Genomic DNA, 19,333 nt, shown 5'->3' with positions numbered 1-19,333 from the left:
TGTTGCATAGTCAAACAGTGTATGCTGACCTGATCAAATTTCACAGGTTTAACTTTTGGCCCTGACGGCCTTCCATACAAGGGTAACTGTTACTAATGCACATAGGCTATTATAAAGGGGACAATTAAGCTTGTAGCTTAACAATATGCTATATCTACTATTCTCTTGTATAGTAATTCACAAGTTTTTGTTCACTCTTCGGCAAACAACTTTTTAAGGAACACTTTAGGAGTCAGTACACATTCAGTTCAGACATGTACACACAAAAACGAAGTCAAACAATAGGCCTGGATCAGACAGAAAGAGAGAAAAGGAGGATATCGGGCACAAATTAAACAAAGAAGCAAATAAATACACTAAAAAAGAGAGAAGAGTGCTGGGTAGAGTAAAAAAGGAGAGTAAAAGACAAGACAGGACAACAGGAAGTGCTTGTGTGGAATGTTATGCTTTGCTCCTTTCCTATTCATTATCGATTTGCACACACATTCACTGTTGTGAATATCTAATGCTCATTTTGGTCTGCTAAAATAAAGGTTTGACATCAACCAATAGTCAGGTTTCTGTTTAAAAGCAACTGCCCGAATCGATCGGGCATTCAACTGGTCACATTCAGAACATGTACTGAACCACTGAAACGTCATCTCGCACACATTTACATTAGCACCCTCGCAGATGTACAGTCATATATGCACACAATGTATAAACACTTCTACTTATCTATAATAAGAAAAATAATATATATATATATATATATATATATACTTTTTCCAATCTCACATATCTAATTTCTGTTACTCTTGTTAACGTGAAAAGGTGCAAACCTCAAAACTAGACTATTGTAAGTGTATCTGATGGCAGTAGACAAATGCTGCCAATGTTTTCCTTGCCTATCACAACACTGACAAGTGTTACACAATGAAAGTTGTAAAACAGTTTACACTTTAGATCTACTTTAGTCCTCTTAGTGCTTAAAGCTGTTAAGAGTTAGGTTTTTTTTTTCAGACATCCAGCAATAATTTAGTATTATTTTCTCTTCGTTATGACGTGATAACAACCACACCAATGGATATAGCTACCATTCAGAAGCTACCATCCAACCAAGCCAAGGAAAGTATGTTGGAACTGATCTCACACTTGACCCACTGATTTTTTAACATTGTTCTTGTTCCAGGTGCTGAACTCTGCACGTATAACAAGCATATGTGGTGTAATCGGTACTCCACATCCCATTGAGCAACAGGCTCGGTTAACACTGTTAGGGAGCACTGATCTGTATTTTAACAACGACTTCTTGAGTTCATTCTGCATTGTTAATGAGCTGAAAATAATCTGTGGTACTGGTGAAGATGGAGGATGAGGATAAAGTTCCCTCCGACAGGGAGGCTCCAGAAATATCCCATCCATGCTGAGCTGGAGAGGTCTCAAGGCAGAAACGATGCTGTCCTGCTGGTGGACGCCACCTGTCAATCAACTTGAGTGACAGAACAGAGGGTGAGCGAGCCCTGGAGGTGATGCAGACCAATGGTAGACCCTCAGAATATGTTTCTGAAATGTGTTTGTGCTAACCTGAGTAAACAAACCTCACGCTTTGGTGGCTTAGACGTGAACTAGGGAAAAGACTGATGGGTCTTCTGTATTCAAAAGAGTAGTTTGTTCTCTGAAATGCTCCATCTTCTCTTGATGTTTCTCCCTTTTTAGCTTGTGAGGAGTTCGACATTAAACAATCGCAGGAATGTTATTCATTCCAGCAAAATCTTGTTTACATCAGTCATCTTATATCACAAAGGAATTTGCTTTAATTCCTCTTACGTCCTTCATTCAGCATGTCTTGATAAGAACATTCCTTATTTTGTCCTCAAATAACCTCAAGCACCCGCTTCAATAAAAGGACTACTGTCCATGTTAGCATCTCTCCTGCTGAGACACCTGTACATCTCTCCGTTCATCATTCAACCATTCATTCACCTATGAATAAATGCTCTCTCCATCTCTCTGCATGTCTCTTCGGCTCAGATGCGTCCGTTTCCGTGGCTGCTGCCGCGTCTGGAGGACAGGCCATGAGAAGTGTACTGACCGTCAGAGGTCACAATCAGGCCGGATGCTTCACAGGCCAATGCCAGCTGCCTTAACGTATCCAAAGCATCTATTTTAGCACTACGCAGGAGATCACACTGACCCTGAAAAAAATTAGAGAGACTCGGATTACATAATAAATACAAAATAAAGTTGGTGCATCTGTTTACTGAGCACAAAGTATATAAGTTTGTTTGTTTTCATGAGCAAAACAAAGACTGAATTTCAAACCATACTCCATTTGAGAACATATGAAGAGTTCAGATGTAAAAACCTCTAAATGCCATCTGAAATTTTCTTCTAAAATGAGCATTTTTTTCAGGCTCCTGTGTGTAGGTTCAGTAATAACACTTTTATGGCAAATAATAAGTCCTTTTGATGATCTTTAAAATGAAATAACTCAACATAAAGAAAGGAGGCTGAGAAAAATGTTCATTTTCGATGGAAGTTTCAGACGGCTCAGGTTTTTGCATCAGAACTCTTCATATATACGAAAGCAGGCGCTTAACATACTGTATGCAAAGTAGAAAGATGTATCCTTGTGCATGGTCTGTTTCTTTTACAGAAGATACGAGTGATAAGAATGTATTTCAGTCTGCCTGCTGAAAAAACTGCCCGGTGAGTGTGTGACTAAATCATGATTTATTCAGAAACAAAACAATGGACTGTCTTGGAATGAGTAACAGAATCATTCACTTAACCAGATTCTTCAAAAACATGAGTTCATCTAAGGGTAAAGTGAAGGAATAAATACTTTCAGTAACACTTTCTATGAAGCCCATGCTCATAATGAATTATAGCTCTGTTTATAATTACCTATAGTGGTGGAAAGAGTATTGAATAATCATACTCAAGTATCATTACTTGCCCAAAAATATAGTGCGAGTAGAGTAAAAATGTCTGTTGTAAATATTACTCAAAGTATGAGTAAAAAGAAGCCCTTTTAAAAGTACTAAATAGTGAGTAGTGAGTATTACGCTGTGAAAGTCTGAGGTTTTTACATGCAACTTGTGCGTATGTGTGAAAACTTAACAAACATTCACTAAATGCACCACAATATGTTAAGTCCACTTGCCAATTTTAATCATTATACAGTAGGCATCCATCATCTTCTCATCAGTGACATGCATCTAAATAGTCTCTGGATCTTGGCGTGTAACAGTTTTAGACCTCTTCTTGGACAATTTTAATGCTTCCAATCAATTTGCTGCATTTAAAAAGCACCCAATGTCTTGAGGTTGTTCAGTATGATGTGATTTAGTTTCCATGTGCGATTTGATTGGACAAGAATCACTGATTTTTCTACTCAGCCAATACAAGAAAAATATTAAAGTAGTGACTGCAGGTTAAAGGAAAGTAGTGGAGTAAAAGTACTGATACAGCACTAAAAACGTACTCAAGGGAAAGTAAAAGTACACATTTTTATAACTACTTAATAAATAACAATTCCTGAGAAAAAAAACTACTCAGTTACAGTCATTTGAGTATTTGTAATTTGTTACTTTATACCACTGTTAATAGTAAGGCATAACAATTCTATGAAGCCATCTATTAAGACACAAAACCTATACTGCATTATAATGACAGTTATAGCTACATTTAAAGTAGTGTTATTAATACTTATTAATTTCATTAATTAATTTCATTAATTATTCATTATTTCATTAATTTAATGAAAAGCATCCTAGAAATTTGCATCCCATTTTCACTTTAAAGCCATAAGTGATATATTTATACAGGTTAGTGACTTTATTGAGACTCAAAATAAGTATTATAAGACAGCAGTGCTCTTAACATTATAAAACTATTCACTTATTTGACAAAACAAAATAACTGTTAACTTACTAATTAGTCTTTGTACAGTAAAATAAGGTTTTAACATTACAGACTGCATCTTTAAAAATACAATCATGACTAATTAATACTAATAAATCAGTGTATAACGTGTTATGAACATGTATATTTAAAAAAATAACGCATCACTTATAAGTATTAATAGCACTGCTGTAAATGGAGATTTAACTGCAATTATAAAGCAGTAGATCTTTGTTGTATCTTTATAGATGCATTTATAGGATTGTTATGCTTGATGATTCACAGAGCTATAATTCATTATGAGCATAGGCTTCATAGAAAGTGTTACCATGATTTCTAAACCAGACATTTAACATTATTTTAGCTTGAAGACGCACAAACTCAGATTGTTGAGATTCACTTCATTATTTAATTGGGAAGCAAAAGTAACTAGCTGACAATGTTTTGTCTAAAATGTTATTTAACATATTTATTCTTCAATTTGTTATAATACTTGCAATACAAGAACATCCCGCAGCATGTTTATTCCTGCGACAGAAAGCTGACAATGACCATGAAAACTCAAATATTTATACTTTAAGGCTTCAACAAGGAAAACTAATAAAGCTAAACCAATTTTTAACAGTTTGTTCCTTGAATATTTGCCCTTAAACATTTTTTTCTTGTACATGACACATCATTTATTGACTCTACAACGACAGCAGCTATTAATAAAAACTAAACAACGAGACATGGAAAACACTAGATTTTTAATAACTACTATGTTTACATAAACATACCTTACATAAACAAATAACTTTAATGGCAATCCTGCTTGTTTTATAGTCCCATGTGTGAGGTAGATGCTGCCACATAATCTTTTAACCCATAAACTATGTAAACATCAGATGGAAGCGGAACATGAATTTACATTCAACTGAAGACTCCCAAACCCTGAGAGAGGCCTGAGAAGTCCACCACACACGCTGTATTTATAAGGTCAAACAACTTACAATTGGGAGATAGAATTTCAAAACAACAGAAGCCCTTCTCCTTTCCGTCTAAATGCAGAACATCATCCAAAAACTCGAGGCTATTTGAGGGCAGTATTTTATTTACCTTCAGCACCGTGATGTTCCAGGCGAAACTTTCCACAGCTTTACTCTGTTTGCGACCCTTCAGATTCTCCTTTTCTCCTAACCTGGGCAGATCTTCATGAAACACCATTCCTGCGAGGACATATGATTAGAAAACAAGCGCATACACGCATAAGCAAATTAAATATTTATCGTTCCATCTTCTTATTTTTTAAGCTAGAGATTTTCGAAATGCCATTTAAGGTGCGAAGAAGCTTCTGAAGGAACTGAGCTGCCAAATAATGGATGATATGTACTCATTCGTCCCCCTGGTTAGATAATATTGTGCTTCCCTTGATGAATTTTGGCATGGTCTCTGCAAGCTGCTCTTTCATTTCTAATCTGCGATGTTGTCTGTACTCGCTCGCTCTCATTTCATCGATATACCCTCATAAGGGCATGAAAACAGTATTTTGACCTTGGTGTCCTGGAAATGTTCAAGCAGGCATGAATAATACGTGCAAGAGAGATAATGAGGCAGTGAGGATATTCTTAAAACTATTTAAACTGAATTATTTCGCCTGTGTTCCCACTAAAATAACTGTAACTATAATTTCTGCCAAAGTCCTACAAAAAAAAACTGGTAACATTTTAGTTTAGGTACCAATTCTCACTATTAAAGGTGCTGTATGCTGTATGTTTTTGACTCTTCTAAAGCATAAAAATACCACAATATGTTTGCAGATATTTAAGAAACATGCTAAGTGAACATTCTTGTTTTTCTGAAAAACAATGCTGAAGTCAGATATTTCTTTTAAAAGGTCTGTTACGTGCCGGAATGCTGTCTTTGTTTTGGTCATTTTAATTTGCCCAATGCCACTTTAGCCAATTATATTTCAGCATCCCGGGTTTTCTTTCGTGGAAAACCGCATATATTTTATTCATTCATTCAATCATTCATTCATTCATTCATTCAGAAAGGCTCTCAAAGTATGCGCCTGTGACCGAAATACAACCTCCAGTGGACATTAGGACAATTTGGCTGTTTGCACCAGATGAAACACAACAGAAATTTAAATACAGCCATTCAGAAGCACAGAATATGCACTCACTCAACAAATGGTAAGCTTTATTCATTCATTTTTTTTTTTTCGGCTTAGTCTCTATATTTATCTGGGGTAGCCACAGCGGAATGAACCGCCAACTTATCCAGCATATGTTTTACGTAGCGGATGCCTTTCCAGCTGCAACCCATCACTGGGAAACACCCATACACTCATTCACACACATACTCAATTCACCTGTACCGCATGTCTTTGGACTTGTGGGGGAAACCGGAGCACAAGGACGAAACCCACGCGAACGCGGGGAGAACATGCAAACTCCACACAGAAATGCCAACTGACCCAGCCGAGGCTCGAACCAGCGACCTTCTTGCTGTGAGGCGACAGCACTACCTACTGCTAGTCTATTTAATACATATTAACACTCTTTAATATTATTAAATTACTAATATGTGTTGGTTTTGAGTCTCAGTTCTAAAGTTCAGTTTCAAGCAGTTTATTTTATTTTTAAGATCTGAGGTTTATTTTTAAGATCTGCTGCTGCTTTCAGTATACAGTATGGCAATACATGTCATGTAAAATGGCATTCAATCTCACACTGTTAGCATTTAACACTGAATAATCAGAGTATATACATAAATTAGAGCGTAAAATTCAATACCTTTAACACCTTTAAGACTCTTTCTATACATTTTAAGACCTTAAAACCACTTAAGGTTTCAACCGGAAACACTGGCAAGATTTTAACTTCTATATTTACTTAATATTAATGCAAGAAACTGATCCAAAACTAAAACATTATTCATATACTGAATAAAAATCTATTAAATCTAGCTAATTCAGCAGGTTGGTGCCTTTAGAACTGCAGAAATAATGGTGTTGCCCTGATTACTGATCAAGCAGGATTTTATTGATTTCATAAACTACACAGCATCCTGATATTCGCAGATGTAATTTAGGCAAACTTTAGCATACAACCATACATTGCATAATCTAAAATTATATAAAATGTAATACCTTGCTAAATAGAATTTAAGACATTTTAATACCTTTTAAGGGTCTTAAATTTCTCTACATTGATTTATCAACTTTCAATACTTTTTAAGAGCCTGCGGACACCCTGATAAAGCACATGAGGTGTACCCGAGGTGATCATGTCATCAAGTTTTCTGTTGTTCAGCTGAAAGAAACAGAAGCCGTTTCTAATATCAATTTGAGGTGTTGGTTAGAACAAAAAAAATGTATATGGAGAATATTGCTTCTATGGTGTGCCGTTTATTTAGAACACGGTTTAAATCAGCCTTTAGGCTTCACTCACTCCTGTTGGTCCTCAATCTGGCAACCTGCGCTTGCGTTTGATCCAGGAATGCAAAACCTAGTTTACCACTGGGTGTCAAACTTACATACTGCACTTAAAAATAGTGGCTTATTATCCGGCTAGTGTTAAGATAAACGCAAAGGCAAAACTAGTGTCATTTAAATTACTAAAAGCAAAAGTTCCCTACTGCATCTTTAAGTACATTTGCTATTTTGAAGGCTCCATTGATATTTTATCATATTTCAATGAGAAGTTATTTATTTACATAATACCAGCAGAATGAAGAGAGTCACAAAAACAAATCAGACATCCCAAGGTTACATTCTTTGAATACTGCCCCGACTAACCAAGTTGCACGGCCAGTACATTATGACATAACCATGCTGTTGTGGTTTGAAATGCTACAAAAACAAATGTGCTTTTGTAAAAAAGTAGCTTGTTACTGGAAAAGCTTCACTATTTTTGAAAATACCACTGTCCCGCAGGACTAGTGGGGTTAAAGATGAAGTAATGAATTCCAACTAAACAGTGTTCCTATTTAGTAAGTCATCAACACAGGAACACATCATTTCAAAACAACTTTGAAGGTATTTTCAACACCCTTCAGTATATGTTTGCAATACTTGGGAGTGTTGACAGAACTGTGTGTGTTGGGATAACGCGGCGCTATTTGAATGTCATTTTAAGAAACCTATGAACTGTTTATTAAGATTTTCATACATCTGCAGGGGCATTAACTGTAGCATCATTAGATGGGAAGAAATTCATCCTGCTCCCATCTTCTCCTCCACTCACCTTCCTTTTGCACTTGTGCGATTTTCTCCTGCACTCCATCTGCATTCTCAATCAGCTGTTTGTTGGCGGAGATCATCTGAGGACGATGCAGACAGGAATTGCGTTATTAACTGATCAAATATTTAACAATTCTGAAAGAAATGAATAGAGTCAACAAGGATGCATTCAATTGATCAAAAGTGCCAGTAATAAATTTTACATTGCTACAAAATAATTACATTTAAAATAAACAAAAGTAAACTAGAAATGATTTCTGAATTATTATGTGACACTGAACTCTGGAGCAATAGCGGCTAAAAATAGCAATTTAATACATTAAATAAATTCAAATATAAATCATATGTACGATATGTATTGAATCAAGAATTTACACCATTAAATCACCATATTGTTGTGGAGCTGAATAAGTATGTAACATGCTATTATGGTGGCTGTTATTCTGGTGTTATGGTGTTATTCTGGATGATGGCTTGAGCTTTGACAAACAGATAAATGCAGTGGTTAAATCCTGCTTCTTTCAGCTTCGACTCTTAAAAATAGTTAAATCTAATCTATCTAGAATATTTTTTGAAAAAATAATCCATGCTTTTATAAACCACTAAATTGGACTATTGTAACTCATTATACTTTAGGATTAGTCAGACAGCCTTTTCTCGTTTACAATTAGTTCTAAAATGCTGCTGCAAGTCTTTTAACTGGTACCAAAAAACATGACCAGTTTTACGCTCCTTGCACTGGTTCCCTGCACTATTGAGTCACTTTTAAAGTTTTTCTCTTGATTTTTAAATCTCTAAATGGCCTGGCATTTTCTTATCTGTCAGACATGTTGATAGAGCATCTAGAGTCATCTAACCAGAAATTGTTATGCTAAGTCAAGGGTGAAATTGCACCCTTGTGCTTTCACAGTAGCTTGTACTAGCTTGTGGACTGCTCTGTTCCTCTGTATTAGATCTATATCATCTCTGTCTGTTTTTAAATCTTTGTCGAAAACTTACCTCTTGTATTTAGCATTTTATCAATGAAAATTGTCTGTTTTAGCTATAATATTATATTATTCTTAGTTGTGATGTGTATTGTGCAGCACGTTGGTCAACCTATGGTTGTGTTTAATAGTCTTATATGAATAAAATTGACATTGACATTGATGTGCAAGAAAAATTCCAGACTCCAGATTGTATTGTATTGTATTGTATTGTATTGTATTGTATTGTATTGTATTGTATTGTATTGTATTGTATTGTATTGTATTGTAATGTAATGTATTGTATTGTATTGTAATTACACTTTCAGTTTAGCATCAGAGTTAATATTGTCATTTTTATTAACAGTTTGAATTGAAATGTATTTATTTTTGTCTTTTCTTGTTTTAAGGTCAGTTGAATTTGTTGTGTTCTTTGTCATTTTTATATTTTTACATTTTATAATTATTTTAAATGTCTACATAGTTTCAAAACCTTAATCTGTATTCGTTATTTTAATTTAGTATAACAGCATGAAAATAAATACAATTTTGAAATATAATTTTTTGCTGTTAACTTTTCTTTTATTTAGTAACAAACTTATTTAACTTTACAATTGTACTTTTCACCTTATGTAATATGCTTAATGTACTTTCAGTTTACTAAAATAACCCTTTTTTAATGTTTTAGTGCATATTTTGATCAAATAATGTATACACAGCCTTGGTGAGTACACAATATTAAGCACTTTTAAAAACATTTTTTATCATTTACGTTTTAAACATTTTATCATTTATATATCACAGAACTGTACAGTAGTTTTTATCCACACACACACACACACAAACACAGATTTTGAATATGGCTAACAGCAACCCAAAGGTCTAACTGTCTCGAAAATGTACTCAACATGTTCAATAATTTATAGCTTTTTACTCTTACTGTGTCTACTCCTGAGACAAAGCTAATTCTCAAAAATAAGCTATCTATCTACTTCTTCATGAACTGGCAAAAACTGATCTTCAAGCAATAAAACTGTCTACTGAAAAGACCTCTGCTGCCCTCTCCCATACTGAAGATATTTATAAAACGTCAGTCAGGACTGCCTGACTCTCCCGATCTCAAACACACAGCAGGAGCAGATTCAAGCCACAGGGAAAGACAGAGAATCAGCAAACCTACAAAACAGAGGAGGAGGATGGTGACTAAAGCCTCACTCTGATGAGCTTGTTCACACTCCCACATAAATGCATGTGGGATGGCTAAAAAGACAAATGCCATTGTAATGGCAGGTAATAGAGAGAAGAGGATAGCTGATTTGATGCATAAGGATATTATTCATATTGTAGGATCATTTGCTTGCATATACAGAATGCATCATCAATAAGGTGCACTGTAAAACCCAAAAGTCAACTTTATCAAATGAAATGAGTGTAGTTAACCCAAAATTGGTTAAAAGTTAATTCTACTAATTTGAAAAGAGTTTTGAACTCCGTGTTGAAGGTAATGAGTTAATTAAATACCTCATTACTTCAACTTAAATGAAGTTAGTTCACAGTACTCATATAGATTAGTTTTTTAATGGTTCACAAATGTTTTTTTGCAATTGGTTTCCTCAAACGGGTTAAGTTGGCTTAACTTATTGGGTTTTACAGTACTCAGTTGGTTTGAGTTCTCTTCATTTATGGGGTTTTTGCTCAAATTGCTTCATTTACTCAAATGGATTAAGTTCACAGTACTCATTAGGATTAGTTTTTAAACTTAAACGGTTTGTTGCAATCGGTTTCATCAAACGGGTTGAGTAATCTTAACTTTTTGGGTTTTACAGTGTGGAAATCACATACTTATGATGCATTATAATATATGAATGCTTTTCATGATTTAAATATTGCAGCATATATCTAATATATGTGAAATTACACGCATGTTTTTCTTCTTTTAAGAGAAAATAGTAATATTCTGTCATGTGACTGAAAAGTATGAAATAATTTTATTTACAGCAGTTTTAAGTGAATAGGGATAAAAGCAATTGATAAGTCATCATGAAACTTCAACAGTTGATTTATTACAGTAAGAATTACATGTACTTTTTTATATCTATAGCTTTACAAATCATTTATTTAAATGTGCAAATGAGTCATTGTTGATGGAAATGTGCTCTAATTTGCATACATTTCTAGCAAATCAATACAGCATCTCTCCACAATCCAGAAAACAATGAAAATGGCTAGAAAAAAAGATTTTAGTAGAATAAAATGGTTTATATAATCAGACAAATTCTGTATACATATATTCCGCAGTAAAAAAACCTTCAGAAAATATATATTAATAATAGTCAAGTTTGTTGCAAATAGGGCTGTACGATATTAGAAAAAACTGACATTGCATTATTTTCACTTACTGCGATATATATTGCGATATAAATCATTTTAGATCGATTGAGATGATTCTGTAAGTACATTCTGTAACTGATTTAAAAAATGACAAGCAAAGTTAAAATACAACAGATACAAATTAACAATTATTTGTGATTTTCTGGGGAGTCAAACAGAATTCCGAAACAAAAACTAAATATTCACTGTATATTATTAATGTTTTTATTAAAAACTATAAGGGGAAAATGTAAAATGACGCTATGTTAACTGTAATGTCTGGTCAACTATAATCCCTGCGATGGGACTATTGTAGACTCGCAAAATAAATACAACATTATATTGTGCAGCCCTAGTTGCAAGTGCTGCTGAAGTAGATTTCTGGCTCAGTGAGAAAATAAAACAAAAAGTAAAAACTGCCTCTAAAAAAATATTTTTTCAAAAATGACAGATGTATTGTAAAGTGTAAGGTTTTTTAGCCTGTAGAGTCCTGCCTTTAAAAATGCTAGGTAATCAAACAAAGCAGTCCCTCCATCTAAAATTTGTCAAGTGTTTTTACTGTATCAGCACATTAGTAATGGCTGAGAAATTTAACATAAGCATTAAATTGGCCTATTATACGCTACCACCATAACAGCCTAGCAGAAAAACACATGGCAATGATGCATGATATTAAAATAGCCTACTTAAATGTGTGTTTCTTACCGTGTCATAACCATTTAGCAGCTTACGAGTGGCGTCAGTCAAGTTGCCCGCAGGTTCCAGGAACGGGTAGCCATCCTTCAGAGTGAGTGTGGCCCCTGGGGGCCCGTCTGGACTCTGCAATCTTGTGGCCAAGCTCTGGATGCACTGCTTGAGTGTGGCCATTGGGGGGAGCCCACACTGCTCTTTAAAAGCCGCTGTAGCGCTCTAGGAAGAATCAGAAAACAAGAACACATTTAATAACCATAAATATTGCAGCTGATAGGAATAATGGAATTTAACATCATTGGAAAAGCCAAAAATAGCATGTTAATAAATACTGAAAAATGCTAAACTGATTGGATTTGAGATATAATGTTTAATGTTTTAGAAAGAAGTGTCTTGTGCTCACCAGGTTTGTGTTTGTTTTATGTTGCTCATTGAATTTTAGTTCTAAATACCAATATTATGAAATTTAAAATAAATTTGAATATTCTATAAAATGTAATATATTCCTGTGATTTCAAAGTAGCGTTTTCCATCATTACGTAAGTGTCGTAAAATCACCTTCTTTTTAGAAATCAACATTGTGGGTTTGCTGCTACACACTCAGAAATAAAGGTACAAAAGCGGTCACTGGGTGGTACTTTTTCTAAAAGGTAGACTTTTGAGAGTACCTAAAAAGTTTAAGGTAACCTTCTGGTACCCTAAATGTGTTCCATGGTACAAATATGGAGCTTTTAGGAACGAAAGATGTATCTGTCACCTAGTGACAGCATTTGTACCTTTATTTCTGAGTGCATAAGGAAACATTTGCTATTACGTCTGTGTTAACTCCCTTTTAGGATTCTTTACAAATAAATATCTAAATGAATATTCTTAGTTTCTACAATAGAAGTCTTGTCACTGTGGTGCAATGGTGCAGTGGGTAGCGCTGTCGCCTCACAGAAAGAAAGTCGCTGGTTTGATCCTCGGCTGGGTCAGTTGGCATTTCTGTGTGAAGTTTGCATGTTCTCCCCATGTTCGCGTGTGTTTTCTTCCGGGTGCTGTGGTTCCCCACAATCCAAAGACATATATTGGATTGGATTAACTAAATTGTCCGTAGAGTGTGTGTGTGAATGAGTGTGTTTCCCAGTAATGGGTTGCAGCTGAAAGGGTCTCCGCTGCGAAAAACATACAGTAAGCTGGATAAGTTGGCGGTTCATTCTGCTGTGGTGACCCCTGATTACTAAAGGGACTAAGCCGAAAAGAAAATGAATGAATGAATTCTTGTCACTTGTTAAATTTAAACGGAGAGTTCATACTAAAATGAAAGTTCTGTCATAATTTTTTCACTCTCCACTTGTTCTAAACATATTTTTTCAGAGAAGCAAAAAATATATTATATTTTGAAGAATGTTAAATACTGGTAGCCGTCGAGTTTTTTCTCCTACTAATGTTACATTTTTACATTTTGTGTTTAGTAGGAAAACAAACCTAAATACAAGGTTGGAAGCACATGAGGGTAAGTAAATTTTCACTTTGGGGTAAACCATTCCCATGACATTACCTTACAAATAGAATATTTTTCAATCTAACAGGCCTAAAACATTTCAACAGCAGAATACACTCAACTGCAAGACCTTAAAAACATTGACATTTATATTATTTGGAGGAAAAAACATATGCAAAGCTACTCACACAAGCAAAATAATGAAGCTATTTCCATCATGCAGACAGATAAACCTCTGCAATTTAAATGTTTTCTGCATCTGCATGACTGTCAAAGGCCTCAGCTTTGAGCCTAATAATTTTTCTGATTTTTATCATCCATTTCCCAACATTACGGTGAGGCAGACTGAGAGCCAGTTTCTATTTTCCACCTGACAGAATCACACACCCACCACCGTGATTACCAAAGCCATTTGGAGATGTATGCATGTGCTCAGGGGTCCTATACATATTTATATCTGTGTTTGTTTGTATAATAGGTATGCCTAAAGGGTGTGAATAAAGTGGACATAGTTTTTTGTCCTATTAGGTTTTTAACAGGCTAATGGAATGGAAATGTAAGCATAAAATGCAATGGCCCTACAACATATTTGAACACTGAAATAAATAAATGTCATTACATTAGAAAATATCAAACTAAGAGGCAGAAAGAGAGAAACAAAAATGATCACCTTTTAAAATAAATGATTCACACACACAAATAAATCTGTTATGCTTTAAAGGGAACACTTCACTTTTTTGAAAACAGGCTCATTTTAGAGCTCCCCTAAACATTTAGTTAATTATTATATACATTATACATATATAAACATTATTAGTGTTAAACAGTTGAGTTTTATCATTTTTTTCATCCATTCAACCAGTATAGACAGTTCTGTCTGGTTCTCGAACCAGTTTGACAAATATTGCAGCTGTTGGACAACAAAATGTACTTTTGAGGCTTTTTTAGGCGAGAATGTAGTTGTTTAGATTGCAACTATGCTGTCCATTTATAAGGATAGTGCCTATTTTGCATAATTACAATTTTTAACATACAGCTCATCTGCATCCATCAGCCTGTCACACTGAGCAGAGCAAAGACGGTTGACGTTCTGCCACAAGATGGTGACAGGAACTGCATAATAAGCCCCTAGAGGAGAAAAACTGTGAACTGTCATTTTAAACTACAGCTGATCAAATTAGTCAATCTCTCTCTTTGTATGTTGTAGTGCTGTATTTATACCATAGTCTGGTAGTATTTCTTGTAGTGTTTGCTTTGCTTTGGCTTTTTTGGGGTTAATTATTGTGATCTCTCGATTGCAATAGAGAAATACTAAGAAATGTCTCTAGACTGATGGCATTTCATGCCGTTCAACCTTATAATCTTAAAATGTTAGACATTACGTTAGAGAATCATTCAGATACTAGCTCTAAAGTTACGTTTGTGAAGTAGCAACGGTTCCTGCTGTTCTGACATCAGCTGCAGATGTGAATGAATGGTGGAAGAAAGTAGTTCCTCATACAAAAGCGTTTTTAGATTCTCCATGATGGATTTTCTTTTTTATATACATAATTATGCCATTGAACTATTGTATAAACACAATATCACACTCGTAGCAGTGGGATGTGGCTGTATATCAGCACTGGTGGGACACTACGGCACGCACGCCTCCCACCAGTGCTGATATACAGCCATATTGCACTACTACGAGTGTGACACTGCTCTTATTTTTTTTTTGAGAATTTTCCTGTTTAAAGCTTGACTCTTCTGTACTTATATTGTGTACTAAGACCAGTGGAAAAAGATATGACTGTTACGGCCGATATGGCTAGGAACTATCCTTTCATTCCAGTGTGGTATTTTAGTACCTTTGATGCCATGGCTGCACCAGGCACGATGATTTACACAGATCCTAACCGCTGGTGCAAGTAGGTCTTGGTGCTGGGGACTATTTTCAGACACTGTATATCATTGCACCTGCTGCAGCCATGGTACAGAAGCAAAGTCCCTTGATTAGTTCACCAGAATGAGAGTATTGTTTGCAGCCATATCTACCTAGAAAATAGCATCTTTTCATTTTCCATCAGTCTTAGTACACAATGGAACTACAGGAATTTAAGCTTTAAATAGGAAAATTATTGAAACTGAGGTCATTTATCAGCAAGATGCTAATGGTCTAATCCCATTTAATGATCAATGCTAAGCTAAGCTAAAAGTGCTCCTATCAGACCTAGAGATCGACTGAATGGATTCAAAAATGCTAAAACTCAACTGTTTAACTCTAGGAGTAGAGTAAAATGAGCCAATTTTCAAGAAAGTAGACTGTTTCTTTAAATCATTAGACATGAGATACTCTCCAGATGGTTGCAAAAGCAAGACCAATGCAATGGTCTAGTTAGTTTTTTGGGGGGGCAACAGTGTGATTGTGCTTGTGTCTCTGGGATTTTGTGAACACAGTAACTATGGATGTAGAGTAACTATTCTCCCTCAACACACAACAGACAGTGGTGGCATCTGATCCCATTCCTGTCACCTGAACCCACTGATACCTTACCCTGCATCCCTCCTCCACTTACTGTCACACATAACATATCAGCAGAGTTGTTTTGTTTGTTTGCTTGGTTTTATTTCTAGGAATTGCCTAAATTTTAGATCTGTATACAAGGATGCTAGAAATGTGTGACTGAGAACGTTTACATGACTTCATTAAGCTTAACTCAAGAAGGTATCACATAAAAAGGATGGACAATGGATGGCCATACTCCAGCGTGGAGGTGTGGCAGTACCTGTTTTTACACGTTCAGAAGTCATGCTGGAATTTTATGCTAGCTACATTATTTTATTAATAATAAAATGATCATAAATCTGTCTGTGGCTCTTTATCAAAAGACTGCAATAAGTGTGAGGTCAGAAATCTTCAGGTGAGTAGATTCAGGGTTTGGGATCACTGATCACAGCAGTATTATATACAACAATCAACCGATTTCTAACAACAATATCCATTTTCAGTGTCTGGCATGGTCATGTTATTAGCAAACAAGCCATATTTACTCAAACAGCACCAATTATCTGCATGGCCGACTAAATAGCACTAATAGCACTGAAAAAAAAGCAACTTAATTGCTTTGCTCACTATTTCAAAACCAATGTATTATTTAGACAGGTCTGGCTAGTTAACACAGCCATCATTCTGGACAAAGCAGTAGCCTGCTGACCCTAATTTGGCATAATCCGATAATAGCTTTGTGCAATAAAATAATACAAGTGAAAAAACTGCTCCCAACTATTTCCTGTCAATTCTCTGCACTATTCTATCCATCAAAAGTTAAAAACCCCTAAAAAATAATAGTAATAAATTTGGTTTTGTAGTACCCAAATAAATATTTGTTGCCGTTTTTATCGTTTAAAGTCATTTGATTTGATATATAAAAATCAGTGGATCTTATCGATGCATTTATGGAGTAAAATCTGTGCTTTTTACTGTTATTCAATGTGTTTTTGGTCATTATCAATGCTCTGCCACTTTAATTGCGCGTGAGCAGTGCAGCAAAAATAGACCCAGCGTTGAAACTATCACGGCACTGCTGCTTAAGCAATGCTTGCGCCTCTCGCTGACGTGCTGCTTCTGCGTGCGGTATGAAAACTGTAATCTGTTAATATGGACTCCGAAAAAATACGCACTGCTCACACTCTGTTCACGCTCATGCTTCCAGTGTGAAACAGGCTTTAGGGTAATTAGGCAAGTCTTTGTATGAAGATGATGTTTTCTGTAGACCGTCAAAAAAAAATTGCTTAAGGGGGCTAATAATTTTGACCTTAAAATGGTTTTGAAAAAATATTAAACGGTTTTTATTCCAATTGAAATAAAACAAATAAGACTTTTTCCAGAAGAAAAAATATTATCGCAAATACTGTGAAAAATTCCTTGCTCTGTTAACCATAATTTGGGAAATATTTCAAAAAAGAAAAAAATCATAGAAGGGCGAACAATTTTGACTTGAAATATGTTATGCGTTCATATGAATTTATTTTGGGCGGCGTAATGGGTAGCAAGTTCGCCTCACAGCAAGAAGGTCGCTGGTAGGGACTAAGCCGAAAATAAAATAAATCAGTGAATGAATGGATTTATTTTATGAAGACCTATTGAATCAATTCTGAACATGTCTCAGTCTTAGGGCCTGAAATGTTCAAGAAGAGTTTTCACTTCTGGGTGAACTAACCCTTAAACCAGTTAGACTTCCTTGACCACACAGCATCACATGGAAAAAGCATTCACACTATTCAACATAATCCAATCTAAACCCGAATGAAAATACCTTCTTGTCTAACCTTGTATTTTCAGCAGGGCGCAGCTGGCAATTACTCAAGTCAAATTGCTAGTATTACTGTTGTCTGAACATGCACCACCTTACTTACCAATGCATCCTCCCTCAGGTCTGTAGCCTCTCGCAGAGGCCCGCTGGCAGGCCGGAAAGTGTCATCTAGCACCTTGATGCCCGTGTTACGCAGGGTGACATACTCTCGTCCCCGCCGCACACCTCTTCGAACGGACAGACCCCGTCTCTGAGCCTTTCCTCCACCTCTGCGGTTGGTGATGGCGATGTGTATGAACAGGCTGGCATGGGGCAAAGGGTCTCCAGCGAGGCCCAGCAAGGGCACATTTCTGTAACCGGGCTGTAGACACTCAAACGCGATGGTGTACTGGCCAATGAAGTCGTCGCCTATATAATCATCATCCAGAACAACGAAACGCAGCAGGGCTAGTTCAGGCATGTTCACCTGGAAAGAGAAAACAGTGAGTGTATTTGTGGCCTCTTCATTTGTGCTAATACACTCGCAGCCATAAAGAGAATTAAAAATCTAGGGTGTGTAAACAGACACTTGTGAACAGACCCTCTGAAATATGAAGCATGCAAACTGTGTAACACCACAGAATATGATAGTTAAAACATCATTTGCATAAATCTATTTAAATATGGAAATATTTAGCATGCATGCACACACAACATCACCTGAGCACCTGGTTATGTAGGACAAACACGCACAAAAATTAGCAAAGGCGGTATTAAAATCATGCATCTTGCAGAGCATTGATATACTATAACCATGGAACTGTAACAAAATGATAATGTAGCTAAATTGTATTTGAATTTCATTGCTTCTTTATGTGACATAAAAAAATCTAATATATAACATATATAATAAATATATACAGCGTCTTTCATTGAGATGTGTGTGTCTAAGCATATTCATGATATGTAGATTCATGTGTGTATACTGTACACGGCCAAGAGCATGCACCAACATACACAAGCAAAACAAGTGAGAAACAAAAGAGTTATGTCACTCTGACTATGCATATTCATACTAAACAAATGAAAATCTGGCAGGAAAACAGACAACAAAGATAAAATGCCTGAGCTGGTAGAAAACACCCACACAGGCGCCTGGACAGAACTCTGAACAACAGAAAATATTTCACGACAGGTTTGCACCATCTCAGAACAACATGTTTGTATACATGGATGCTCCAATTTAATCAAGTCCATGAACTAAAGTTTACCAAAATATCACCATGATTTCAGACATGTGCCATTGTAAGACTACATGTTAAGACTATGGTACCTTGCTGTAATTAAATTAGAAAATATGACATATAAAGATCATTGTACTTACATTGATTATTACTCTTTAAAAGATATTAAAGTAACATAAATTACATAAATAAGT

At 35.5% G+C, this 19,333-nt stretch overlaps 1 protein-coding gene across 1 annotated transcript in view; it reads right to left on the bottom strand.

Moving 5' to 3' along the window:
* Positions 1 to 753: 753 nt before the first annotated feature.
* Positions 754 to 19,333, bottom strand: part of plcl1 (phospholipase C like 1) — a 112,989-nt gene continuing 94,409 nt past the window's right edge. Inside the window, exons 4-8 of the mRNA XM_056465500.1 lie at positions 18,020 to 18,382; positions 12,157 to 12,360; positions 8,121 to 8,196; positions 4,987 to 5,096; positions 754 to 2,177 (exon numbers count right to left, since the gene is read on the bottom strand). Coding sequence (XP_056321475.1) covers positions 2,010 to 2,177; positions 4,987 to 5,096; positions 8,121 to 8,196; positions 12,157 to 12,360; positions 18,020 to 18,382 — 921 coding nt within the window. The 3' untranslated portion in view covers positions 754 to 2,009. The remainder of the gene's footprint in view (positions 2,178 to 4,986; positions 5,097 to 8,120; positions 8,197 to 12,156; positions 12,361 to 18,019; positions 18,383 to 19,333) is intronic.

This window comes from Danio aesculapii, chromosome 9 (assembly GCF_903798145.1).
Source record: "Danio aesculapii chromosome 9, fDanAes4.1, whole genome shotgun sequence".
NCBI classification, from domain to species: Eukaryota; Metazoa; Chordata; class Actinopteri; order Cypriniformes; family Danionidae; genus Danio; species Danio aesculapii.
The sequence above is the reverse complement of the archived record's forward strand: the minus strand, read 5'-3'. Positions and strand labels throughout refer to the sequence as shown.